General features: G+C 40.9%; 1 protein-coding gene across 4 annotated transcripts in view; it reads right to left on the bottom strand.

The window, feature by feature from the left end:
* Positions 1-27,481, bottom strand: part of NSD (Nuclear receptor binding SET domain protein) — a 103,684-nt gene that overhangs the window by 59,791 nt on the left and 16,412 nt on the right. For 3 of the 4 annotated variants that reach the window (XM_053796323.2, XM_053796326.2, XM_070102780.1), the window contains exons 3-6: positions 17,165-17,302; positions 10,399-10,558; positions 8,734-8,888; positions 4,564-4,706 (exon numbers count right to left, since the gene is read on the bottom strand). In XM_053796323.2, coding sequence (XP_053652298.1) covers positions 4,564-4,706; positions 8,734-8,888; positions 10,399-10,558; positions 17,165-17,302 — 596 coding nt within the window. The remainder of the gene's footprint in view (positions 1-4,563; positions 4,707-8,733; positions 8,889-10,398; positions 10,559-17,164; positions 17,303-27,481) is intronic. The other variant, XM_053796324.2, reaches the window with a different exon arrangement.

Here is a 27,481-nt window from a genome sequence, read left to right as displayed (position 1 = left end):
GAGGGACTATAAATGTATTAATTCAAGGATTATGTGGAGTAAAATAAAGATTGGATGTGAAAAGTGGGTTATAATAAGAGTGTATGCACCTGGAGAAGAGAGAAGTGTAGAGGAGAGAGAGAGAGATTTTGGGAAATGTTGAGCGAATGCGTGGGGAGTTTTGAATCAAGTGTGAGAGTAATGGTGGTTGGGGATTTCAATGCTAAAGTGGGTAAAAATGTTATAGAGGGACTAGTAGGTAAATTTGGGGTGCCAGGGGTAAATGTAAATGGGGAGCCTTTAATTGAGCTATGTGTAGAAAGAGATTTGGTAATAAGTAATACATATAATACATATAATGAAAATAAGAAAAAATTTTGGAGTGAGTTAAACAAGTTAAGAAAGCCAAGGGAAAGTATGGATTTGTCAGTTAAAAACAGAGTAGGGGAGTTAGTAGATGGGGAGATGGAGGTATTAGGTAGATGGCGAGAATATTTTGAGGAACTTTTAAATGTTAAGGAAGAAACAGAGGCAGTAATTTCATGCACTGGTCAGGGAGGTATACCATCTTTTAGGAGTGAAGAAGAGCAGAATGTAAGTGTGGGGGAGGTACGTGAGGCATTACGTAGAATGAAAGGGGGTAAAGCAGCTGGAACTGATGGGATCATGACAGAAATGTTAAAAGCAGGGGGGGATATAGTGTTGGAGTGGTTGGTACTTTTGTTTAATAAATGTATGAAAGAGGGGAAGGTACCTAGGGATTGGCAGAGAGCATGTATAGTCCCTTTATATAAAGGGAAAGGGGACAAAAGAGACTGTAAAAATTATAGAGGAATAAGGGGAAGAAGGCGAGGTAGGGGTTGTCCTCGAAAGGGTTGGAGGGAGGGGGGTAAAGGAGGTTTTGTGGGGAAGGGGCTTGGACTTCCAGCAAGCGTGCGTGAGTGTGTTAGATAGGAGTGAATGGAGACGAATCGTACTTGGGACCTGACGATCTGTTGGAGTGTGAGCAGGGTAATATTTAGAGAAGGGATTCGGGGAAACCGGTTATTTTCATATAGTCGGACTTGAGTCCTGGAAATGGGAAGTACAATGCCTGCACTTTAAAGGAGCGGTTTGGGATATTGGCAGTTTGGAGGGATATGTTGTGTATCTTTATACGTATATGCTTCTAAACTGTTGTATTCTGAGCACCTCTGCAAAAAGTGATTATGTGTGAGTGTAGTGAAAGTGTTGAATGATGATGAAAGCATTTTCTTTTTGGGGATTTTCTTCCTTTTTTGGGTCACCCTGCCTCGGTGGGAGACGGCCAACTTGTAGAAAAAAAAAAAAAAAAGTTTACCGAGTATACCAGGAAAAGTGTACGGTAGGGTTATAACTGAAAGACTTAGAGGTAAGACAGAATGTAGGATTGCGGATGAGCAAGGAGGTTTCAGAGTGGGTAGGGGATGTGTAGATCAAGTGTTTACATTGAAGCATATATGTGAACAGTATTTAGATAAAGGTAGGGGTTTTTATTGCATTTATGGATTTAGAAAAGGCATATGATAGAGTGGATAGAGGAGCAATGTGGCAGGTGTTGCAAGTGTATGGAATAGGTGGTAAGTTATTAAATGCTGTAAAGAGTTTTTATGAGGATAGTGAGGCTCAGGTTAGGGTGTGTAGAAGAGAGGGAGACTACTTCCCGGTAAAAGTAGGTCTTAGACAGAGATGTGTAATGTCACCATGGTTGTTTAATATATTTATAGATGGGGTTGTAAAGGAAGTAAATGCTAGGGTGTTTGGGAGAGGGGTGGGATTAAATTTTGGGGAATCAAATTCAAAATGGGAATTGACACAGTTACTTTTTGCTGAAGATACTGTGCTTATGGGAGATTCTAAAGAAAAATTGCAAAGGTTAGTGGATGAGTTTGGGAATGTGTGTAAAGGTAGAAAGTTGAAAGCGAACATAGAAAAGAGTAAGGTGATGAGGATGTCAAATGATTTAGATAAAGAAAAATTGGATATCAAATTGGGGAGGAGTAGTATGGAAGAAGTGAATGTTTTCAGATACTTGGGAGTTGACGTGTCAGCGGATGGATTTATGAAGGATGAGGTTAATCATAGAATTGATGAGGGGAAAAAAGGTGAGTGGTGCGTTGAGGTATATGTGGAGTCAAAAAACGTTATCTATGGAGGCAAAGAAGGGAATGTATGAAAGTATAGTAGTACCAACACTCTTATATGGGTGTAAAGCTTGGGTGGTAAATGCAGCAGCGAGGAGACGGTTGGAGGCAGTGGAGATGTCCTGTTTAAGGGCAATGTGTGGTGTAAATATTATGCAGAAAATTCGGAGTGTGGAAATTAGGAAAAGGTGTGGAGTTAATAAAAGTATTAGTCAGAGGGCAGAAGAGGGGTTGTTGAGGTGGTTTGGTCATTTAGAGAGAATGGATCAAAGTAGAATGACATGGAAAGCATATAAATCTATAGGGGAAGGAAGGCGGGGTAGGGGTCGTCCTCGAAAGGGTTGGAGAGAGGGGGTAAAGGAGGTTTTGTGGGCAAGGGGCTTGGACTTCCAGCAAGCGTGCGTGAGCGTGTTAGATAGGAGTGAATGGAGACGAATGGTACTTGGGACTTGACGATCTGTTGGAGTGTGAGCAGGGTAATATTTAGTGAAGGGATTCAGGGAAACCGGTTATTTTCATATAGTCGGACTTGAGTCCTGGAAATGGGAAATACAATGCCTGCACTTTAAAGGAGGGGTTTGGGATATTGGCAGTTTAGAGGGATATGTTGTGCATCTTTATATGTGTATGCTTCTAAACTGTTGTATTCTGAGCACCTCTGCAAAAACAGTGATAATGTGCGAGTGTGGTGAAAGTGTTGAATAATGATGAAAGTATTTTCTTTTTGGGGATTTTCTTTCTTTTTTGGGTCACCCTGCCTTGGTGGGAGACGGCCGACTTGTTGAAAAAAGAGTGTATGTGTTGTAGGTAGTAGGTTGGTAGACAGCAGCCGCCCAGGGAGGTACTACCGTCCTGCCAAGTGATTGTATAACGGAAACCTGTAATTGTTTTGCATGATGGTAGGATTGCTGGTGTCTTTTTTCTGTCTCATAAATATACAAGATTTCAGGTATGTCTTGCTACTTCTACTTACACTTAGGTCACACTACACATACATGTACAAGCATATATATACACACCCCTCTGGGTTTTCTTCTATTTTCTTTCTAGTTCTTGTTCTTGTTTATTTCCTATCTCCATGGGGAAGTGGAACAGAATTCTTCCTCTGAAGCCATGCGTGTTGTAAGAGGTGACTAAAATGCTGGAAGCAAGGGGCTAGTAGCCCCTTCTCCTGTATAAATTACTAAATTAAAAAAAAAAAAGAAACTTTTTTCTTTTTGGGCCACCCTGCCTCGGTGGGATACGGCCGGTTTGTTGAAAGAAAGAAGAGTGTGTGTGTGTGTGTATTTTATTTTTTATTGTGTTTAATGCCTAGTTCTATTGATAACTTAATATATGTCAGTGCAAACTTGTTATTTGGCATCTATATAATTTATAAGTGGAAAAAATGGCGTTCTGCTTTCCTGCGATGTCCGCTTTCTGGCAGTAGCCTGGAACCTAACCTGCTGTAAAAGTGAGCCCCTACTGTACTTACAATGTGACAGTAATTTGACGAGGACAAAAGCAACTTTGCTGAAAACTACTGAATTATTGGTTAATCCTATAATTTTAATTTTTATTTAAAAACACACTGGCTATTTCCCACAGAGGCAGGGTGACCCAAAAAAAGAAGAAATGCTTTCATCACTCACTCCATCACTGTCCTGCCAGAGGCATCTCAACACCACAGTTCAAAAATTGCAACATATCTCCACCCTTCTTCCAGAGTGCAGGTACCATACTTCCCACCTCCAGGACATAAATTTGGCTAACTGACTTCCCTGAATACCTTCACAAAATGTTACCTTGCTCACAGTCCAACAGCTCGTCACACCAAAAACCATTTGCTTTCACGCACTCCTATCTAACAGGCTCACAAACATGCCTGCTGGATATCCAAGCCCCTTGTACACAAAAGCTCCTTTATTTCCTCCCTCCATCCTTTCTTAGGGCAACTCCTACTCCACCTTCCCTCCACTACAGATCTGTATACCCTCCAAGTATTTCTATTTCACTCTACCCTCTCTAATTGTCCAAACCACCTCAACACTCCCTCCTAAGTCTTAGGAGATAATTATTTTAGTAAACCTATACCTAATCTTCAAGCTATGAATTCTCTGCATAATCTTTCAAAATCCTTGGGAAGTTATAGAAAGTCAGAACTAACTTACCATGCCAATTGCTACAATTCATAATATAAGTAGTAACCAGTGTAGAGTTGTAGAAAGATGAGAGAACCCCTTTATACGTATGATAGACAATGCAGTTTGATGTCCAATATAACTGACAAGTAACCTGTGGTGTCAAATGCAAAAACTACAAAAGAAATATGGGCCTAAATGCACAAGAATAAAACTTTTGAATTTATTAAGCTTTCTGTGATGCTGCCAAAATGAAGTACTGTGTATCAGCAGCCTTTAATTAGTCACTAAGCAATACTGACCTATCCATTAATAATGCAGTTTTTGCTTCCTCAATAGCCTTCATCCACCGCTCATACTTCTGTCCTGAGTTCTTTTTCATGTATGTTAAAGTTTTTAGTTGGCATTCTGTATGTGATCGCTGGCACCTCGGTAACTTTCTTAACTGTAAAGAAAAAATTGTTTTAGATTACAAATAACTGTATGGTTTATTGGCTACATTATTGCCAATAAAGTGTTCTCCTAAAAGGTGCTTCCAAAAATTTTCAGCCTTCTTGTTAAAAAAAAAGTTTAAAATCTGAAAGCTGTTTAACATGGGATAAAAAGTAGATATTTATTTAAACTGTCACCAAGAACTTGCAAATAAATTTATACTTTGTTTTTAATCTCAAACAGCCAAAACCAATACATAAATATGTTTTTTAATAACAAATACAATAAAAATACATTAACAATATCTTCCAATTGCTAAGGTAATTTCTTTTGTGAAGGCACAGAAAATATTAGAATTCAAATTCAACCTAACAAAAATAAGCATCCACACATGGAATATACAAAAACATTGATATGGAGAGAATAAGAACAAACTCAGAGTATACTATTGAAAAAAACATACTACACATATAATGAAATATCACATATGGCTTCTACTTTTGTAATAAGTAAGAAATGAGTCAGCAATCCACACAAAGAGGTTTCACTTTTTTTTTTTTTAACACACTGACTGTCCCACCAAGGAAGGGTGACCTGAAAAAGAAACACTTTCACCATCATTCACACTATTGCTGTCTTGCCAGATGCATGCAGATATGAGTTAAGATGTCACTCTAAACAGCAAATATCCCAAACCCCCTCTTTCAGAGGACTCAAAGTTTGGCTAACCAGTTTCCCTGATCCCATCACAAAATATTACCCTGCTCAGGTATCACATCTCCATTAATCTGACCACAAAGAGAGACCACCAGATTGGACCAGAATAAATGACAGTCTTTGTTTGCTCTCAACAACAACTCTACTACTAATTATTTTGTAGAGATAATTATCGACTTGGGTGTGAATAATGTTAAAATTAAACAGTACATATCTCATAAATATATGGATGGTATTCAGAAACCTAGAAAGCACACATTTAAGACATACTTTACAACATGATATATACCTTTGATATACCTTACCTCTGAAGTTTCGAGAGTTTATCTACTCTCTGAGACCGGCCATGCGTCGGCCTCGTCTGGTGCTTGCCTGGTCAGCCTGGCTGTTGCTTCTGGAGGCCCGCTGCCCCACATATCCATGACAGCCTGGTTGATCTGGCACCTGGTGAAGATACTTGTCCAGTTTCCTCTTGAAGGCTTCTACACTTGTTCCAGCCATGTTTCTGGTATCTTCTGGTAAGATGTTGAATAGTCTGGGACCCCGGATATTGATACAGTGTTCCCTTATTGTCCCCACTGCACCCCTGCTCCTCACTGGGTTTATTTTACACTTCCTCCCATATCTCTCACTCCAGTATGTTATGGCAATGTGCAGATTTGGGACCAGCCCCTCCAGTACTTTCCAGGTATATATTATCATGTATCTCTCTCTCCTCAGCTCCAATGAATACATGTTCAAGACTTGAAGGCGTTCCCAGTAGTTTAGGTGCTTTACTAGCTCAATGTGAGCCATAAACAATCTCTGCCTTTGTTCCAGCTCCGATATTTCTCCTGCTTTGAATAGGGCCGTCAGCACTGAGCAATATTCCAAGTGAGGGAGAACTACTGATTTGAAGAGATTAATTCTTCATTACTCAGCATTGCATGGAACACTCATCTGATCAAACACAAGCCAAAAGTAGCACATCCAAAGTGGTAATGAAGATGAGAAATGTGCTATGAAGAGAGAATGAGAATGCTAGGCCTCCTATTTTTGAAAGATCTAGAGATATGATTATGACATACGAAATACTTACAGGTATAGACAGGATAGTGACCAGAAGGGGACAAGGATATAAACTAAACATCCAAATCAGAATCAGGGCTATACAAAAACCTGAGAAAAATCAAAGGGTGAAATGAAATAATTTGGATAGTGAGATACAGTAGAATCCCATCCAGCGACTGTTTTTCAATAAATTGCAACTGAAATATTTTGCCCAAGTTCACCTTGCACAGTAAAGGAATAGGTCGATCGCATCATAGTTTTAAAAAAGTTCGGAGGCGGTGCACAAAGGCTCATAACCCATATTTGAATGAAATCATACATGCCTGTGTTTTTAACTTCCATATACTTACTCCAGCTATACTTCTACAATTGTTGAATATTTCTGATTGTTTTAGCTTTGATATACCTTTGAAGAGTTTCGACAGCTAATCTAGTCTCTGAGCCTGGCCATTGGTCAGGCTCGTCTGGTGCTTGCCTGGTCAACCAGGCTGTTGCTTCTGGAGGCCTGCTGCCCCACATATCCATGACAGCCTGGTTGATCTGACACCTGGTGAAGATACTTGTCCAGTTTCCTCTTGAAGGCTTCTACACTTGTTCCAGCCACGTTTCTGGTATCTTCTGGTAAGATGTTGAATAGTCTGGGACCCCGGATGTTGATACAGTGTTCCCTTATTGTCCCCACCGCACCCCTGCTCCTCACTGGGTTTATTTTACACTTCCTCCCATATCTCTCACTCCAGTATGTTGTTATGGCAGTGTGCAAATTTGGGACCAGGCCCGAGTATTTTCCATGTATATATTAACATGTATCTCTCTCTCTCTCCTCTGCTCCGTTTTGTTTTAATAAGGGGAAAATGCTATACACATAGGGGTTATACAGCACCTGGGGAATGGCAGGTGCTCAGATTCCATCCAAAGGGAATGCAAGTCCAGATTCCTGGATCAAGAACCCCACACTGGCATCATTCACCTCTCTTAAGGTTTCTTTAACATAGTGAGAAGCTATTAATTTATACATATTTTTCATTCTTAGTACAGTGAAACCTCTTATTAATGAACTAATAAGGGGTAGGGTGTGTACATTTCATGATTGTCTAGTTGTCTTCTGATGTATTGGACTTGGTCTGCTGATGCAGAAGACTAACAGATGCAAAGAATACAAGTATTGTAACCTGTATAGTACTGTACTGTATAGTTTTGTAGTGCTGTGTAATTTACAGTAATTTTACTTGCCTTCTCATGGTGGAGAGATGAGCATTAAACTGTCGTGAACATGGGCAGTTTTCGCATGCTTTCTAGGACCAACTGTTAAACCTTTATAGCTAGCATCTACACTAAATTTAAGAGCATAGTGTGCAAGCTTGTCCTTGCTTCTACAGATATCAGACACTGTTTCTTAACACCATATTCCTCACGTACCCATGCCACTGAGACACCAGACTTAACCTTTATCAGTTCAAGTTTCTGCTTAACACATAAGAACCATACATTTTCACATGGCACAATCACTTGCTTTAGATGCCACTGTTAATTGCTCTTTGCTTAATATGTTAATATAGTTACACAAAATGCTCTAAATCCAGGAAAATTAAACAATGACAAGTGTGCAATTGAGAACAAATAATAAACTGGCACGGGTGGCCTATGGTTCAGGAAATAATGAAAAAAGAACAGATCCTGGATGTGGTTGCTCTGGCCTGCACTGGACAAATGTCAAGAGTTAACGGACTTGGCCCAATACTTCAGAGGGCAACCAGTCATTACTGCCACTATTGCTACGAAGAAAATGTGAAATTACAGACTTTTGTCCATTTCTTTCAATAATTTAAGCATGTCCCAAGCCATTTTTTTTTATCCAAAATTGCTGATAGCAATAAATCAAAAGTCCATTAATGAGAAGTTTCATTGTGTTATATACTGGGATTATGTATGGTACCAAAAAAAACGGTAACATTAGCTACGTTTATTTTATCCTTTAATTAATATAATTCACTGACAATACCCCACATTCTTGGCACACATTTTATCCAGCGCTTAGAAAAAACAAATGTTTACTAAATCTAGGGGCATTAGTAACAATTTGTGTAGGGACCACTGGGGACCAAGCTGGCAACCTTGTACTCGAAAGCCCTCGACAATATTTCTGTGTGGTAAGATTGGTGCGGTGGACCTGCAACTTTAAGGTCACTTCCCAGCCCTCCTTACACAATTCATCACTTATATGATATGGTGCAATTCTAATTTCTTAGGTGTGTGGGATACTAAATATTTACCTTGGATTTTTGCTCAATGAGGTATTCTTTCAACTTGGCTAAGCCTTCAAATGGCAAAATACTGCCAGGGGCAATCCAGTAAGTCATAGCATTGTCACTGAAGAACTGCACATGGTACAACCGGATACCGCGAACCTTACGCCAGAGCTGTGTCACTGTCAAAAAACTTGTATTCTCAGGAGAAAATCATTCAAATTCATGTTCCTATAAAATACTTATAGAAAACATTAAGTTGAGCATGACTTCGCTTGTTTTTTATTATAAATAAAAAGAACACGTAATTTAATATCTTATATAATGTCATACACGCAGTAATCAATGTCAGGCAATTTTAAATATATGTCTAATTAGTATTAATTTAACTGTTAATTAGCCAGACTCAAAGGATATGGTTGATATTCACATTGTGAAGGATTACAACATGGGGAAAGAGGAGGACATATGGAAGAAGAGGAAGTGCCAGAGAATTGGTGTTAGAGAGATAGGGTAAAAGAAGGAAAGGGAGGGGAGAGGATGAAGGGAGGGGAGGGAGGGAGGGAAAGGGAGGGAGGGAGGGAATGGAGAGAGGGAGGGAATGGAGAGAGGGAGGGAATGGAGAGAGGGAGGGAATGGAGAGAGGGAGGGAATGGAGAGAGGGAGGGAATGGAGAGAGGGAGGGAATGGAGAGAGGGAGGGATTGGAGAGAGGGAGGGATTGGAGAGAGGGAGGGAATGGAGAGAGGGAGGGAATGGAGAGAGGGAGGGAATGGAGAGAGGGAGGGAATGGAGAGAGGGAGGGAATGGAGAGAGGGAGGGAATGGAGAGAGGGAGGGAATGGAGAGAGGGAGGGAATGGAGAGAGGGAGGGAATGGAGAGAGGGAGGGAATGGAGAGTGGGCGGGAATGGAGAGAGGGAGGGAATGGAGAGAGGGAGGGAAGGGAGAGAGGGAGGGAATGGAGGGAGAGAGGGAGGGAATGGAGGGAGAGGGAGTGGAGGATGGAGAGAGGGAGTTGAGAATGGAGGGAGAGAGGGCGTGGAGGATGGAGGGAGAGAGGGAGTGGAGGATGGGGGGAAAGAGGGAGTGGAGGATGGAGGGAGAGATGGAGGGAGTGGAGGGAGGGAGGGAGGGAATGGAGGGAGGGGGAGGGAATGGAGGGAGGGAGGGAGGGAATGGAGGGAGGGAGGGAGGGAGGGAGGGAATGGAGGGAGGGAGGGAGGGAATGGAGGGAGGGAGGGAGGGATTGTATGGAGAGAGGGAGGGAATGGAGAGAGGGAGGGAATGGAGAGAGGGAGGGAATGGAGAGAGGGAGGGAATGGAGGGAGGGAAGGGAGGGAGGGAATGGAGGGAGGGAAGGGAGGAAGGGAATGGAGGGAGGGGAGGGAGGGAGGGAGGGAAGGGAAGGAGGGAAGGGAAGGAGGGAAGGGAGGGAGGGAAGGGAGGGAGAGAGGGGTGGTGTATCTGAGGTAGTGGGAGAGAAGGGGAGGTATGGGGAGGTAGGAGGGGAGGGGAGGTCGGAGAGGAGTGAAGGTAAGAGACAAGGGTAGGAGGTACGAGAAGAGGAGGTAAGTGGGTGGGTGATGGGAGAGGGAGGAGGGAGGAGGGAGGAGGGAGGGGGAGGGGGGGGAGGGGGAGGGAGAGGGGAACTTTAACAATGCCACAAAGATTCATAAGAAGCCTAATACTCACATGATAGTCTGCTATACTGTCCAAGGAGAGAATCATAAGATATCATAGCAGGCCAGAGTGGGCTTCCCCGAATGTTAACCCACACAAGATCACCAAGCAGATGTTTACATGGGTTTGCTTGTTCAAATGTTCGAATATCCAAACCAGAGAGTGCTAGCTCCTGTGGAAAATTAACCCAAGTTAAATAACTTAATTCTTTAAATTACAAATACACGAGAACCCAGAAATGTTATCGTCATATTGAAGGGAAAGCACTAAACTTGTACGGGTCCTGCAGTGCATGGATACTTAGAGGCAATCAGGTTTGACCCAAGAAAAAGAGGACAAGTCCAATTTCCTAGATCAAGAGCCCTTCACCAACATGAAGAAACCTACCTTCAGAGGGAGAAAATTTAACTACCGTAACGGTAGGCAAAATTCTCGACAAAAGGGAAGTGACGAAAGCAATTAAGCAAGTCTCCACAGGATAATTCTTTTGTGCAATTATTGTTTGTATTCACAATAGTATTATCAAGTTGCGTTCGAGTGTAATTTTCATCACAACAGCACTTAAAGTGAGGTTCTGAAAGCTTTGCATAGTAATACATGGGACTGAGACTGGAGCTTTACTTGTTTAGGTCAGGTGTCAGTCCATGTTTTAAGAGAGCAAGCTGCACAAATACTTCCTTGATTTTCTTCAATGGAACCTTTCGTCTGTATAACTACTGCTGCTTTTATTTGTGACCTCTGAAGTTTCACATCCTAGTGAATTTTTGAAAAGCGCATTTAACAAACAGCTTGACACTAGATGTCATACCAACTCATCATCACGTTTATGCACAGAACGTTTAGATGCATGCCAATGCCCATACTAAAAGAGGGATTACTGTACATATATCACAAAAAGTGACAATCCTGATACTCGGTGCATATGCATGTTTCAATATCACAATGGAAGTTACAAAAAATTATACATTATTTATTCTACAATATTGTAGGGAACATTTCACGGAACTACAAAACACATTTGTGCAACAACAAAGCTAAACCAATCGACATTTATGTGCTGTGTAGAACTAGCTGCCAATATTATGAAATACAGTAACAAGATTACAGTACCGTATCATGCAATTTTTTTTCCATCATATGGAAATCACTTACAAAAATATACACGTACCAAACACTGCAAGATAAACTAACACCACTTACACATGGAGCTCCAGCACCAGTCCTATCCTACTTCACTTGGGGTAAGCCATGCTGGCAAACTTTAAGATACCTCATACAGGCATACCTTGCTTTAGGGAGCTTCACTCAAGTGTTTCGCTAATACAGTACTTATCAATTACGTATCTAGTTATTATTACTGGTACTCGTCTTGCTATTAACCCTTTCAGGGTCGACAGGCCCTCTCAGACTTGTTCTCAGGGTCACCCAAATTTCGAAAAAAAAAAATATATATTTTTTCTTATGAAAATATAGGGAATCTTTTCCCAATCATAATGACACCAAAAGTATGAAATTTGATGGAAAGCTTAAGAAATTATGCTCTCGCGAAGTTAGCGATCTTGATGATGTTTACGCATAGGCGATTTTGCCCACTTTGAGCCCTATTTTCGGCCAATTCCAGTGTACTTGTCGACAAAAATCATAACTATTTCGCTAGAACTCCATTTTTTCTATCGAATGAGTACAAGAAACGACCCATTTACCGATTTCAACTATCCAATACAGTGGTCAGAATTTAGCAATTTTGCCAATTTCACACAAATTTCAAAAGATGCCAATTTCCAAATAGTCCAGAATAAACAAGAAAGACATTCCTGGCACTAAAATAACATTTCCTCTGTTCATTAGTCACGTCCCCATGCCCCTCTTACATTCTTTTGCTTTCCACTTTGAATTTTTGTCACAAAAAAAAAAAAATAGAAGATTTACTGTTATGCAGACTACTGCATTGATGTAGAAATGGTATAAATAATATCAGTGCACTTGTGAAAGAATATTAGACTCACCAACTGACATGTATTGGATGCATAGCATGATTTGTTTACTTTTGAACTTTGGTAAAACTCGAACATTTCTGCTACTTTGAGCTCAATTTCAAGGTACTTTTCTTTGTAAAACCAGTCAAAATCATCTCAATTTCTGAAACCAGGAAAACTAGAATACAACAATTAATACCATACGAAAATACAGTGCAAAGTCGCTGTTTTAATCCAGAAACACGGTCAAAGTTTTTTTTCTCATTACACACTGTGCTGCAGGATTTTTTTTTATACCGTGCACACTGACCACATAGACCCATTCTTTCATATGTAGGCCTACCAGCTTTCTCTCACTAGATTTGAGGGCACTAAAATTTAGGCGTACTAGTATGTCAAAAACCCTGGTGCGTAAGCCATACTAGTACGGCCAAAACCCTGAAAGGGTTAAGATGGCTTGTGGTGGTGATGCACACATCAGCTGACTCCAAGCCGAATTGAGCATATTTTTTTTTTTTGTCTAGTGCTACTGCACATTTAATGAAGGTTTGCTTTCTCTGAAACCTAAACCAAGGTATGCCTGTATGAAAGGTGAAATTCAGAAATATCCATTTATGGAAAGTCAGACCAAAACTATGAAAAGTAGTATTAAGAATCCACTTAAAGAGAACATGTACAGTACACAATATAGAAAAACGTTGGGACCTGCTCAACAATGGCTCCTATGACAGACAGATACAAAGTTAGACTGGAAATGCAGAAGAGTCCATTTTAACTGACAGGAGGAAAGAAAGGAGACATAATAACTATAAATGAATCATACTACAAGAACATGAACAAATAACCCACACATAGAAGACTCAAACTTATGAAGTTTTGGTCTGACTTGCACAGTCTACTTAATAGTTCACGTCAGGTCAAAACGTTGTCGTAGTTTCATTCTCCTATGTGTGGGTTATTTGTGTCTTGTTCCAGTCATGGTATGGTGCTTTTTTATTCTTAATGCAAGAACATGCCATGCGTGTTGTAAGAGGCGATCAACATGCTGGGAGCAAGGGGCTAGTAACCCCTTCTTCTGTATACATTACTAAAGTTTAAGAGAAACTTTTGTTTTTCTGTTTAGGCCACCCTGCTTTGGTGGGATACGGCCAGTTTGTTGAAACAAAGAAAGAATAACTCATAGTGTGGAAATTAGAAGGTGTGGAGTTACTAAAGTATTATTCAGAGGGATGAAGAGGGGTTACTGAGGTGGTTTGGTCATTTAGAGAGGGTGGAGCAAATAGGATGATGTGGAGGGTTTATAAATCTGTAGTGGAAGGGAGAGGTAGGGGTCATTCTAGGAAAGGATGGGAGGAGGGGGTAAGAGAGAGAGAGAGAGAGAGAGAGAGTGAGAGAGTGAGGAGTGAGAGAGTGAGAGATAGAGAGGTGAGAGAGAGTGAGGAGAGAGAGGAGTGAGGAGTGAGAGAGTGAGAGAGAGAAGAGAGAGAGAGAGAGAGAGAGGAGAGAGAGTGAGAGGTGAGTGTGAGGAGAGTGAGAGAGAGAGAGAGAGAGGAGAGAGAGAGGTGAGAGAGAGAGAGAGGAGAGAGAGAGAGTGAGGTGAGAGAGTGAGAGGTGAGAGGGAGGTGAGAGGTGAGGGTGAGGTGAGGAGGAGGAGGGAGGAGTGAGAGAGAGAGGAGGGAGAGAGGAGAGAGTGAGGAGGGGAGAGAGAGAGAGAGAGAGAGAGAGAGTGAGAGAGAGAGGAGTGAGGTGAGAGTGAGAGAGTGAGAGAGAGAGAGTGAGTGAGAGAGAGAGAGAGAGAGAGAGAGAGAGAGAGAGAGAGAGAGAGAAAAAAAGTGAGAGAGTGAGAGAGAGAGAGAGTGAGAGAGTGAGAGAGAGAGAGAGTGAGAGAGAGAGAGAGAGAGAGAGAGAGAGAGTGATGTGTGTAGTGCGTGCACGTGCACACACACACACACACACACACACACACACACACACACACACACACACACACACACAAGGGGTTTGGACATGCAACATGTGTGGAGTGAATGGAGACTAATGGTTTTTGGGACCTGCCGAGCTATTGGAGCGTGAACAGGTAATATTTTGTGAAGGGCTTCATGGAAACCAGTTAGCCAGACTCGAGTCCTGGAGGTTGAAGTACAATGCCTTCACTTTAAAGGAGGGGTTGGGGATATTGGCTGTTTGGAGTGACATCTAAATTGTTGTATCTGAGTGCCTCTGTAAAGACAGTAATTATGTGTAAATGATGGTGAAAGTGTTTTTTTTTTTTTTTTTTTTGGGTCACCCTGTCTCGATGGGAGACAGTCTATGTGTTGAAAAAAAAATATATAGGATAAATTTAGCCAATTAACGGGTAGAAGATACAGAAATCGTAAGCCAAGGAAAAAAATGTGCTAGAAAGCGCACTAGCTGTGGACTACTGTGGACTACTAGTGGACTACTGAAATGAACTGATAATAGATGAATATACAACAACTCAAGCACAGGTCAATTTCTGTGCCTAAAGATGGGCCTTATACCTCAATTCTAAATATATAATTAGCCAACAGGATGCTAGTGATGCTATAAATTGGAAGACAATATTATGACAAAAAAAAGAAATAACACTTACAGTCAAATTGGAAGGAGTGAATTTAAATACTCAACATGGGTTTAACATTCTCCACAAATAAATTGTATTCACATATACATACAGCCAAAACTCCAATTTTACAGGCTTAATAATGTGAATCTTAATTATACATTTTCACCAATGCCCCTCCAACAAATACCGTAGCTTTGATTAAGTGTAAAAATTTTTGGATTATTCACCTTCAAAATTCACTGGTGCTCACTGCCCAATCACCAAACTCTAACATGTACTTTCTCCACTTACAGGTACAGTACTCAGTAGCCAGTCCTCAGCAAGGAATGGTATTAGCCATACAGCCTTACCTAACCCAGCTAATAGAAAGGTAAATTCTACGTGACTATATTTGCATTTTTTCAAGGTTGGGGGAGGCGGAAGCAGTTTTAACCTTATGCTTTTGGAAACTAGAACTTCAAAATTTTTGGAAACTGTCTTCTATATAATATGATTTTAAAGTTAAGATGAATAGTGGTTTTCAGAATTATAACCTAACACAGCAAATACTTAATATTTTCTTAAATTGTTGACAATATAATTTGGGACTCCTGTATGCAAAAGCACTTCTCATTATTCACATCAGATTACAAATGCAATTTTTTTCTTTAATGCAGCCCTGTCTCAGAGTGATCACTCTCTGAGCCAGTTCTATTCATCCATTTTTATCATTTCTTGAATGATTTGTAATTGGGAATTCATTAAAATAATGTTTACTGTTTATAGAGCGTGTTATACTGTAGTACAGATGAAAGAACAACCTAATCCCAAGTGTATATATATATATATATAAATTATTGGAATAGGAAACAGTTTTCTTATGCACATGTTCTCAAGTCAATGCATTGAAAGATTCGCAAGACATCATTTAGAAACAATGTAGCCAGAAGCAAGAGAAAATCCAAAACCACAGAGTATTCACACTCCCCAACCTAAGACTAACAACAGATATAATACGATCCTACCAAAGATACATACAGTGGTACTTTAACTTACAAGTTTAATTCGTTCCATGACCGAGCTCATAACTCAATTTGCTTGTAAATCAATTTTCCTCATTGAAATTAACTGAAATGCCATTAATTCGTTCCAGTGGAATTTCTGGCTCTTGGGAGGCAGGAGAAAATACAGTGGAACCTCCACTCACGAGTTTAATTCGTTCCATGACCTTGCTCACATCTGGATTTGCTCATTTCCAGAGTCAATTTTCCTCATTTAAATTAATTGAAATGCAATTAATCCGTTCCAGTGGAACTCCAAGCACGAGAAACTAATTCAATAATTTCCCTAGTATCATCTATATGGCTTATTTATCCATCACAATTCATCTAATATGACATAACAATATAAATAACACAGAAACCTGATATATAGTCTAGAATGAATAAAATATGTTATTCACATAGTGGTATCGTTGGCGGATGTATCTGAAGCTCTCTCATAACTCGAATTTTGCCTCGCAACTCAAAGCAAAAAATCAACCAAGCAACATCTCCTAACTCGGAAAATTCGTAAGTTGGGGCACTCCTAAGTCAAGGTACCACTGTACATAGATACATTAATGTAAAGCACTAAACTCATGTGGGTCACTGAACACAAGACACACAACAAACACACTACCCAAGACAAGCACAGACGAACACACTGAAACATTCATTAACCCTTAAACGGTCCAAATAGATCGGCGTTCAAATCCGTAGTGCTCCAAAAGTAGATCTATGTTTTTTTTTTTACATATTTTCAAATACAGTGGACCCCCGCATAACGATTACCTCCGAATGCGACCAATTATGTAAGTGTATTTATGTAAGTGCATTTGTACGTGTATGTTTGGGGGTCTGAAATGGACTAATCTACTTCACAATATTTCTTATGGGAACAAATTCGGTCAGTACTGGCACCTGAACATACTTCTGGAGTGAAAAAATATCGTTAACCGGGGGGTCCACTGTATAACAAAAAAACAAAAAAATATAGATAAAAGTTTTTTTTACAGATTTTCAAATGTAAAAAAAAAAAAAAAAGATAATGTACATTTTTTTACATACTTTCAAATGTTGAAAAAACGTATATATACATTTGGACCGTTTAAGGGTTAATATGCTACTTAGGCTCTGCAATCATACTAAACATTCACTACATTTATGCTATCAAAATAAAGGTACATGTATCTTACCTCATCTAAGCTGGTGTTCATCAATGCAACACTTTGTCTTAGCTGTTCCCTTGACAGTTTTTGCCGCTTGTCCTCATCTGATATATCCATTAAGCGAGGTTTGTGGACCACTCTTCCTGATTTTGTAATAGGTCCCAGCTTTAAAAACAATAAGACATCAATATTAAGCTCTTGTACATTAACATACAATATATGAATGTATGTGAGTACATATGTATGTATTTATTTATGAATGTATGTACTGTATGCATGTATGTGTATATGCATCCATGTGCAGCCAGCAGTAACAGCCTAGTTGATCAGGCCCTAATCTACAAGGAGGCCTGGTCATGGAAAAGGGCCACAGGGGCATTAACCCCTGGAACATCTTTCATGTAGGCAGATATATATGTATGCATGTATGTACACATGTACTCACCTATATGTGATTGCAAAGGTTGAGTCTCAGCTCAACCTCTTAAAGCTATGTATAGATCCTGCCTCTACCACTTCACTCTCTAGATCGTTCCACTTCCTGACTACTGTAAAGCTGAAGAAATACTTCCTAACGTCCCTGTGACTTGTCTGAATTTTCAGCTTTCAGCTGTGACCTTGTGTTCCAGTTTAATATCTCTCAAACAATATGTCCTCATTCAACTTATCAATTCCTCTCAGTAGTATTATGTTATCATTATCACCCCTAGTCCTGTCCTGTCCTGTGACATCAGGCTGAGTTCCCTTAATATCTCTCTTCATAGGAAATACCTCCTAGCTTAAGACTAGATGCATTGCAAACCTCTGCATTTTCTCTAATTTCTTGATGTGTACATGCATACACGTGTGCATGTATATATATATATATATATATATATACGTGGGCATGTATCTATCATGCCGAATAGGTAAAATTGGTCAATACCTTACCTTTGATGAGTTTCGAGAGTTTCACTACTCTTGGAGCCCGGCCAAGGGCCAGGCTCATCCGGTGCTTGCCTGGTCAACCTGGCTGTTGCTGCTGGAGGCCTGCTGCCCCACATATCCATCACAGCCTGGTTGATCTGGGACCAGGTGAAGATACCTGTCCAGTTTCCTCTTGAAGGTTTCTACACTTGTTCCAGCCATGTTTCTGTTATCTTCTGAAAAGATGTTGAATAGTCTGGGATCCCGGATGTTGATACAGTGGACCCTGCATCGGCTAATGCCAAAATCGGATAACGCATCGCTTTGGCGTAAAAAAATTGGCTCGGATAACACCTAAAAACTTGGTTAGGATCTTTCATCCCAAACGTGTCTGCACGGCGCCCTGAGAGGGCCCGGCCACTCACTCCGTGTACCAGCCAGTGTGCCATTGTTTACAAAGCCAGTGAGGACGATTCCGCACGCACATGCGATATATTTTGTATTATTCCATTGTTTTTGGTGCCTGTAACTTCTAAATAAGCCACCATGGGCCCCAAGAAAGCTTCTAGTGCCAGCCCTATGGTAAAGAATGTGAGAAACGCACATGATTTAAGAAAAAGTTTGTAGAAAAATACGAAGGTGGTGGTTGTGATGGTGGTAGAGGGTGGTAGCAACTGTGATGGTGGTAGAGGGTGGCAGCGACTGTGATGGTAGAGGGTGGCAGCGACTGTGATGGTGGTAGAGCGTGGTAGTGGTGGTAGAGGGTGGTAGTGGTGGTAGAGGGTGGTAGTGGTGGTAGAGGGTGGTAGAGGGTGGTAGAGGGTGGTAGAGGGTGGTAGTGGTGGTAGAGGGTGGTAGTGGTGGTAGAGGGTGGAAGTGGTGGTAGAGGGTGGAAGTGGTGGTAGAGGGTGGTAGTGGTGGTAGTGGTGGTAGAGGGTGGTAGTGGTGGTAGAGGGTGGTAGAGGGTGGTAGAGGGTGGTAGTGGTGGTAGAGGGTGGTAGAGGGTGGTAGTGGTGGTAGAGGGTGGTAGCGATTGTGATGGTGGTAGAGGGTTGTTGTGGTAATGGTAGAGGGTGGTGGTGATTGTGATGGTGGTGGAGGTTGTGGTAGAGGGTGATAGCGATTGTGACGGTGGTATGGTATGGTATGATAAGGCATGGTGAGGCTGCCAGTTCTGACAAAAGAGCGGCTGAAAAATATGTGCAGGACTTTAAGGGGTACATAGAGGCTGAAACATTAAAACCCCAACAAGTGTTCAACTGTTACGAAACAGGCCTGTTTAGGAAGAAAATGCCAAACAGGACCTACATTACTCAGGAGGAAAAGGCATTCCCAGGACCCAAGCCAGAAAAGGACTTGTTACCTGAAGTCTTTATGGAAGGGGATTCCCCTTCCAAACAATAGAACACCTTCATCCTCTGCCTTCCTCCCGTCTCATCACTCATCAACAAGTCCACAATAAAGGTAAGTGCGATATTAGTTTTATTCATGTATCATTGTTTTCTGTGTAGGGAAATGTATATTTCATGTAAAAAAATTATTTTGTTTAATACTTTCGGGTGTCTGGAACGGATTAATTGGATTTCCATTATTTCTCATGGGGAAAATTAATTCGGTTAAAGGCTAGCTCTCTGGAACGGAGTAAAGGCGTTAATTGAGGGTTCACTGTACAGTGTTCCCTTAGTGTCCCCACAGCACCTTGCTCCTCACTGGGTTTATTTTGTAGTTCCTCCCATATCTCTCACTCCAGTATGTTGTTATGGCAGTGTGCAGATTTGGGATCAAGCCCTCAAGTACTTTCCAGGTATATATCATTATGTATCTCTCTCTCCTCTGCTCCAGTGAGTACATGTTCAAGACTTGAAGGCATTCCGAGTAATTTAGGTGCTTTACTGGCTCAATGTGAGCCATAAACATTCTCTATTTGTTCCAGTTCTGATATTTCTCCTGCCCTGAACGGGGCCATCAGCACTGAGCAACATTCTAAATGAGGGAGCACTAGAAATTTGAAGAATGTCACCATCAGCATTATTTCCCTTGTTTTGAAAGTTCTCAATACCCACCCCGTCATCTTCCTGGCTGTTGTGATCTTTGTCTTGTTATGGTCTTGAAAAGAAAGGTCAGCTGACATAATTATTCCCAGGTCTTTTGTGTGTTCCTTTTGTTCTATTTATTGACCCTCTTGAGTTTTGTATATAGTGTTCCTTTTGAGTTCATTCTTTCTATACTTAAGCCACTGAACGTCATGTTTTCCACTGCACACTGGAAAACCCGATTTATGTCATCCTGTAATTTTTCAGTGTCCTCTACCATAGTGACTTTCATGCTTATTTTAGTGTCATCTGCAAATGATGATACAAAAGTGTGACAGGTGTTTTTAATCTATGCTATGAAGATGAGAAACAGCAGAAGTGCCAGGACAGTGCCTTGGGGCACTGAGCATTTTACCTAGTTAATTCTGGATCTTGCTCTGTTTACTACTACTTTTTGTGTTCTGTGTGTTAGGAACTCTAAAATCCACCTGCCTACCTTCCCTGTAATGCCAATGGCCCTCATTTTGTGTGCTAACACTCCATGATCGCATTTGTCAAACGCCTTGCAAAATCTGTGTAGATCACATCTGCATTTTGGTCGTCCTCCACCGCCTCCATAATTCTCATAATGGTTCAGCAGCTGTGACAGGCACAATCGTCCTGCTCTAAAACCATGCTGGTTGGGTTATGCTGGTTCATGAAAATTGTAATCTGCCATATCATCACTCTTTCAAAGACTTTTATGATGTGAGAAGTTATGGCTACTGGTCTGCATTTTCAGCTTGTGTTCTACTACCTCTCTTATGCAAAGGAGCTATGTCTGCACTCTTTAAGGCCTCTGGTATTTCACCTAACTCTAAGCTCTTTCTGCAAAGAATACTGAGGGCTCATGCTAATGGTGCTTTGCACATCTTTATAAATAGGGCATTCCATGAATCTGGTCCAAGTGCTGAGTGACTGGGCATGTTATCCATTTCTTTTTCGAAATCTAGGGGATTTGTACTAATGTCAGTTAGCTGGTCTGTGCGGTGTTCTGCTGGAGTGAAAAATATTTCTGCATTTTCTACCTTGCTGTCACGTAGTGGGTTGCTGAGCACCGACTCATACTGTTCTTTTAGGATTTCACTCATTTCCTGTTCATCGTCAGTATACAAATCTCCTCTCAATAATGGTTCAATTCTACAGGTAGTTCTTAGTGCATGGATTTTCCATAGGAATAGAAATACAGTGGAGCCCCGCATAACGCAATTAATCCATTCCTGAGAGCTCAATGTTATGTGAAATTATCGTTATGCGAATTAATTTTCCCCATAAGAAATAATGGAAATCAAATTAGTCCGTGCAAGACACCCAAAAGTATGAAAAAAAAAATTTTTACCACATGAAATATTAATTTTAATACACACAAACTTACGAAAACATGCAGTTACATGACACTTACCTTTATTGAAGATGTGGTGATGATTGATGGGATGGGAGGAGGGGAGACTGGATGGTTTTAGTGTTTAGAAGGGGAATCCTTTTCCATTAGGACTTGAGGTGTCAAGTCCTTTCCCGGGGTTGCTTCCCCTCTTCTTTTAATGCCACTTGGACCAGCTTCAGAGTCACTGGACTTCTGTCGTACAACATATCTGTCCATAGTGGCCTGTACCTCTCGTTCCTTTATGACTTTCCTAAAGTGTTTCACAACAGTGTCAGTGTAATAGTCACCAGCACGGCTTGCAATAGCTGTCTGAGGGTGATTTTCATCCATGAAGGTTTGCACTTCAAGCCACTTTGCACAGATTTCCTTAATCTTTGAAGTAGGCAACTTCTTCAATTTCTCTCTCCCCTCCTCTGAAGCAATTTCCTCAGGTGTGGCCTCTTGCTGTTGAAAATGATCTAGCAGCTCATAAGTAGTTAGTTCTTCATTGTCCTCCTCCACCAACTCTTCCACATCCTCCCCACTAACCTCCAACCCCAAGGACTTCCCCAATGCCACAATTGATTCATCAACTGGCATAGGATTCTCAGGGTTAGCCTCAAATCCTTCAGAATCCCTTTGGTCTACACATTCTGGCTGCAGTTTCTTCCAAGCAGAGTTCAAGGTCCTCTTAGTCACTCCCTCCCAAGCCTTACCTATAAGGTTTACACAATTGAGGATATTAAAGTGCTCTCTCCAAAACTCTCTTAGAGTCAGTTGAATTTCTGAGGTCACTACAAAGCACCTTTCAAACAGAGCTTTTGTGTACAGTTTTTTGAAGTTTGCAATAACCTGCTGGTCCATGGGCTGCAGGAGAGGAGTGGTATTAGGAGGCAAAAACTTCACCTTAATGAAGCTCATGTCCCCACGAAGTCGCTCTGCCAAGTCTGTAGGATGACCAGGGGCATTGTCTAACACCAGGAGGCACTTAAGGTCTAATTTCTTTTCAGTTAGGTAATTTTTCACAGTGGGGGCAAATGCTTGGTGTAACCAGTCATAGAAAAAGTCCCTAGTGACCCATGCCTTGTTTGCCCTCCACAGCACACACAAATTAGCCTTGAGGATATTCTTTTGCCTGAACGCTCTGGGAGTTTCAGAGTGATACACTAATAAAGGCTTCACTTTGCAATCACCACTAGCATTGGCACACATTAACAGAGTAAGCTTGTCTTTCATAGGCTTATGTCCTGGGAGTGCCTTTTCCTCCTGAGTAATGTAGGTCCTGCTTGGCATTTTCTTCCAAAACAGGCCTGTTTTGTCACAATTAAACACTTGTTCAGGTTTCAGTCCTTCACTGTCTATGTACTCCTTGAATTCATGCACATATTTTTCAGCTGCTTTTTTGGTCCGAACTGGCAGCCTCACCATGCCTTATCACACTATGTATGCCACTATGCCTCTTAAATCTCTCAAACCAACCTTTGCTGGCCTTAAATTCACTCGCATCACCACTAGTTGCAGGCATTTTTCTAATTAAATCCTCGTGCAACTTCCTAGCCCTTTCACTTATGATCGCTTGAGAGATGCTATCGCCTGCTATCTGTTTTTCGCTTATCCACACCAATAACAGTCTCTCAACATCTTCTATCACTTGCGATCTCTGTTTCGAAAGCACAGTTAAACCTTTGGCAAGAACAGCTTCCTTGATTGCCGTTCTCTTGGACACAATAGAAGCGATGGTTGATTGGGGTTTACTATACAACCTGGCCAGCTCGGAGACATGCACTCCACTTTCATACTTAGCAATGATCTCTTTCTTCATCTCCCTAGTAATTCTCACCCTTATTCCTGTAGGGTTGCCACTAGAAGCTTTCTTGGGGCCCATGGTCACTTATTTTTCAGGTGAAATCAATATAAAAAGGCTGTAATAATACGAAATGTTCCGATTGTATGCTTGAATGTTACCGCAGCGGCTGGCTTGTAAACAATGCCACTGGCAGAACAAGTGAGGCTGGCTCAGGCCGCATGGACGTGTCTCGGACGAATCGCGTTGAGCGAATTTTTTAGTACTATGCCAGGCAAAATTTTAGCGATAAAATGTATCGCTATGAGGATTTAACACTATGCGATGCCAACGTTATGCGGGGGTCCACTGTATTTTGGGTTTCTTGCAATATCCTGTATGGCCCTTTGTTCCCTTTGGACTTCTTCTGTTAGGTATGACACCCTAAGTTCTTGCTCTAATTCAGTGATTTCTAATCTATCTTTCCTCTGTTGTGACATTTGTGTTTTTAAGCAATTCAGTAACCCATTTTCTCCTGTACCATTTCCTACGCTTTCTATAGCTGATCTTCTGGGTTTCCTCAATGGTACGAGCTTCACACATACCTTGTATGCTTCTGTATTCAGCTTCTCTAGGCACTGGTGGGGATTTAGGGTGCTCATGTCTGATTCCCAGGATATGTCTGATAGCTCTTGGTATATTATTTCCCAGTCAATTCTAAGGTTGTTAAAATTAAACTTACTGAACACCCCATCTCCAACATTAGTGATGCAGTTCCCTAACCCTGAGTTAATACTCGTTTGAACTTCTATGATGTTGTGATCAGAGTACACGTATATTGTTTTTGTAACTGTTGTGTCTGATTAGTTCCTCGTTGTTTGTGAATATCAAATCCAGGGAATTTTCATTTCTAGTGGGATCAATTACCTGTTGGTTCAATGAGTACTTTTCACAAAGCCTCATTAGTTCCCTGGTATGTGTCTGTTGAGCCAGGGTGCTTCCCAGAGATATTTCTGGTATAACATTGTGTTGTACCATCTTCCATTTTACATGAGGAAGATTAAAATCTCAAAGGAGTAAAATATTTGGTGTGGAATTTTTTAGCCTATCTAAATAACTGTCTTTCTTTCTTAACTGATCTGTGAATTCCTCAGCAGTTGCTGATGGAGGTTTAAATACTAGGATAATTACCAAATTCCTATTTTCAACTTTAATGCCTAAGATTTCTATTACATCTTTCACAGAAATCAGCACTTCTAAGCAACAGAAAGTATCTTTTACACAGAATCCTACTTCTCCCAGTGACCTATTACTTCTATCACATCTATACATGTTATAGTTTTCTACCTTTAACTCTCCATCCAAAACATCCCTTGTGTGTGTTTCTGTAAATGCCCCAAACATGGCATTCGCTTCTGACAGAAGCCCGCTGACATAACTGTCGTTTTTATTGGATTTCAGACCCTAATATGTATTTGCAAATATGAAGCAGGAATTACCATTTGAGATGTTTTGTTTTGCTGTGTGTTTCGTTAGTACCACTGGTGTACTACCTGGTATGGCCCCTGGTGTACATACCCCTGGTTTCTCCAATATTGACATTGCAATTGATTGTGTATTCTGCCCTGATGGGCTGATGCCTGGTTTGGTATGTACTATTGTGTTTCCCATCTGTAGCATTTTCCCTTTTTCTCTTTCTTTGGTCTGATCATTTCATTTATGTCTAAAAAAGATTGCTGTTCATTTTCCCTTTCCCCCATTTAAAATTAAGCAATTTCTAAAATTTACTCTTATATGTTTAAAGGAGGGGTGTTAATGTTGCCGTTTAAAAACTGTAGTGTAAAGCACCCTTCTGGCAAGACAGTGATGGAGTGAATGATGGTGAAAGTTTTTCTTTTTCGGGCCACCCTGCCTTGGTGGGAATCGGCCAGTGTGATAATAAATATAAATATGTTTAAAGATATATTTTTCATTTATGTTAATGTGAAAATTTATAATTTTGTACCAAAAGAACCTTGGAAAACTTACCTAACCTTATTATAACAAGCGCAATTTAATTTAGCCTAATCCAACTACATAAATATATTTTTTGGTAAGTTTACAATATTAATTTTTTATTAACACACTGGCCGATTCCCACTAAGCATGCTTGCTGGAAGTCCAAGCCCCTCGCACACAAAACCTCCTTTACCCCCTCCCTCCAACCTTTCCTAGGCCGACCCCTACCCCGCCTTCCTTCCACTACAGACTGATACACTCTTGAAGTCATTCTGTTTCACTCCATTCTCTCTACATGTCTGAACCACCTCAACAACCCTTCCTCAGCCCTCTGGACAACAGTTTTGGCAATCCCACACCTCCACCTAACTTCCAAACTACGAATTCTCTGCATTATATTCACACCACACATTGCCCTCAGACATGACATCTCCACTGCCTCCAGCCTTCTCCTCGCTGCAACACTCACCACACATGCTTCACACCCATATAAGAGTGTTGGTAAAATTATACTCTAATACATTCCCCTCTTTGCTTCCAACAACAAAGTTCTTTGTCTCCACAGACTCCTAAGTGCACCGCTCACCCTTTTCCCCTCATCAATTCTATGATTCCCCTCATCTTTCATAGACCCATACGCTGACACGTCCACTCCCAAATATCAGAATGCATTCATCTCCTCCATACACTCTCCCTCCAATCAGATATCCAATCTTTCATCACCTGTTTTTGTTATCCTCATAACCTTACTCTTTCCTGTATTCACTTTTAATTTTCTTCTTTTACATACCCTACCAAATTCATCCACCAACCTCTGCAACTTCTCTTCAGAATCTCCCAAGAGCACAGTGTCATCAAGCAAAGAGCAACTGTGACAACTCCCACTTTATGTGTGATTCTTTATCTTTTAACTCCACGCCTCTTGCCAAGACTCTCGCATTTACTTCTCTTACAACCCCATCTATAAATATATTGAACCACGGTGCCATCACACATCCTTTTCTAAGGCCTACTTTTACTGGAAAATAATCTCCCTCTTTCCTACGTACTCTAACTTGAGCCTCACTATCCTCGTAAAAACTCTTCACTGCTTTCAGTAACCTACCTCCTATACCATACACCTGCAACATCTGCCACACTGCCCCCTTATCCACCCTGTCATATGCCTTTTCCAAATCCACAAATGCCACAAAAACCTCTTTAGCCTTATCTAAATACTGTTCACTTATATGTTTCACTGTAAACACCTGGTTCACACACCCCCTACCTTTCCTAAAGCCTCCTTGTTCATCTGCTATCCTATTCTCTGTCTTGCTCTTAATTCTTTCAATTATAACTCTACCATACACTTTACCAGGTATACTCAACAGACTTCTCCCCTTATAATTTTTGCACTCTCTTTTGTCCCCTTTGCCTTTATACAAAGGAACTATGCATGCTCTCTGCCAATCCCAAGGTACCTTACTCTCTTCCATACATTTATTAAATAACAGCACCAACCACTCCAAAACTATATCCCCACCTGTTTTTAACATTTCTATCTTTATCCCATCAATCCCAGCTGCCTTACCCCCTTTCATTTTACCTACTGCCTTACGAACTTCCCCCACACTTACAACTGGCTCTTCCTCACTCTTTGAAGATGTTATTCCTCCTTGCCCTATACACAAAATCACAGCTTCCCTATCTTCATCAACATTTAACAATTCCTCAAAATATTCCCTCCATCTTCCCGATACCTCTAACTCTCCATTTAATAACTCTCCTCTCCTATTTTTAACTGACAAATCCATTTGTTCTCTAGGCTTCCTTAACTTGTTAATCTCACTCCAAAGCTTTTTCTTATTTTCAACAAAATTTGTTGATAACATCTCACCCACTCTCTCATTTGCTCTCTTTTTACATTGCTTCACCACTCTCTTATTCTCCATATACTCTTCCTTCCTTGCATGACTTCTACTTTGTAAAAACTTCTCATATGCTAACTTTTTCTCCCTTACTACTCTCTTTATATCATCATTCCACCAATCACTCCTTTTCCCTCCCGCACCCACTTTCCTATAACCACAAACTTCTGAACACAGTAACACTACATTTTTAAACCTACCCCATACATCATCGACCCCATTGCCCATGCTCTCATTAGCCCATATATCCTCCAATAGCTGTTTATATCTTACCCTAACTGCCTCTTCTTTTAGTTTAAAAACCTTCACCTCTCT

This window comes from Cherax quadricarinatus, chromosome 83 (genome assembly GCF_038502225.1).
Source record: "Cherax quadricarinatus isolate ZL_2023a chromosome 83, ASM3850222v1, whole genome shotgun sequence".
Classification (NCBI taxonomy): domain Eukaryota; kingdom Metazoa; phylum Arthropoda; class Malacostraca; order Decapoda; family Parastacidae; genus Cherax; species Cherax quadricarinatus.
This window is presented reverse-complemented; position numbering and strand designations above follow the sequence as displayed.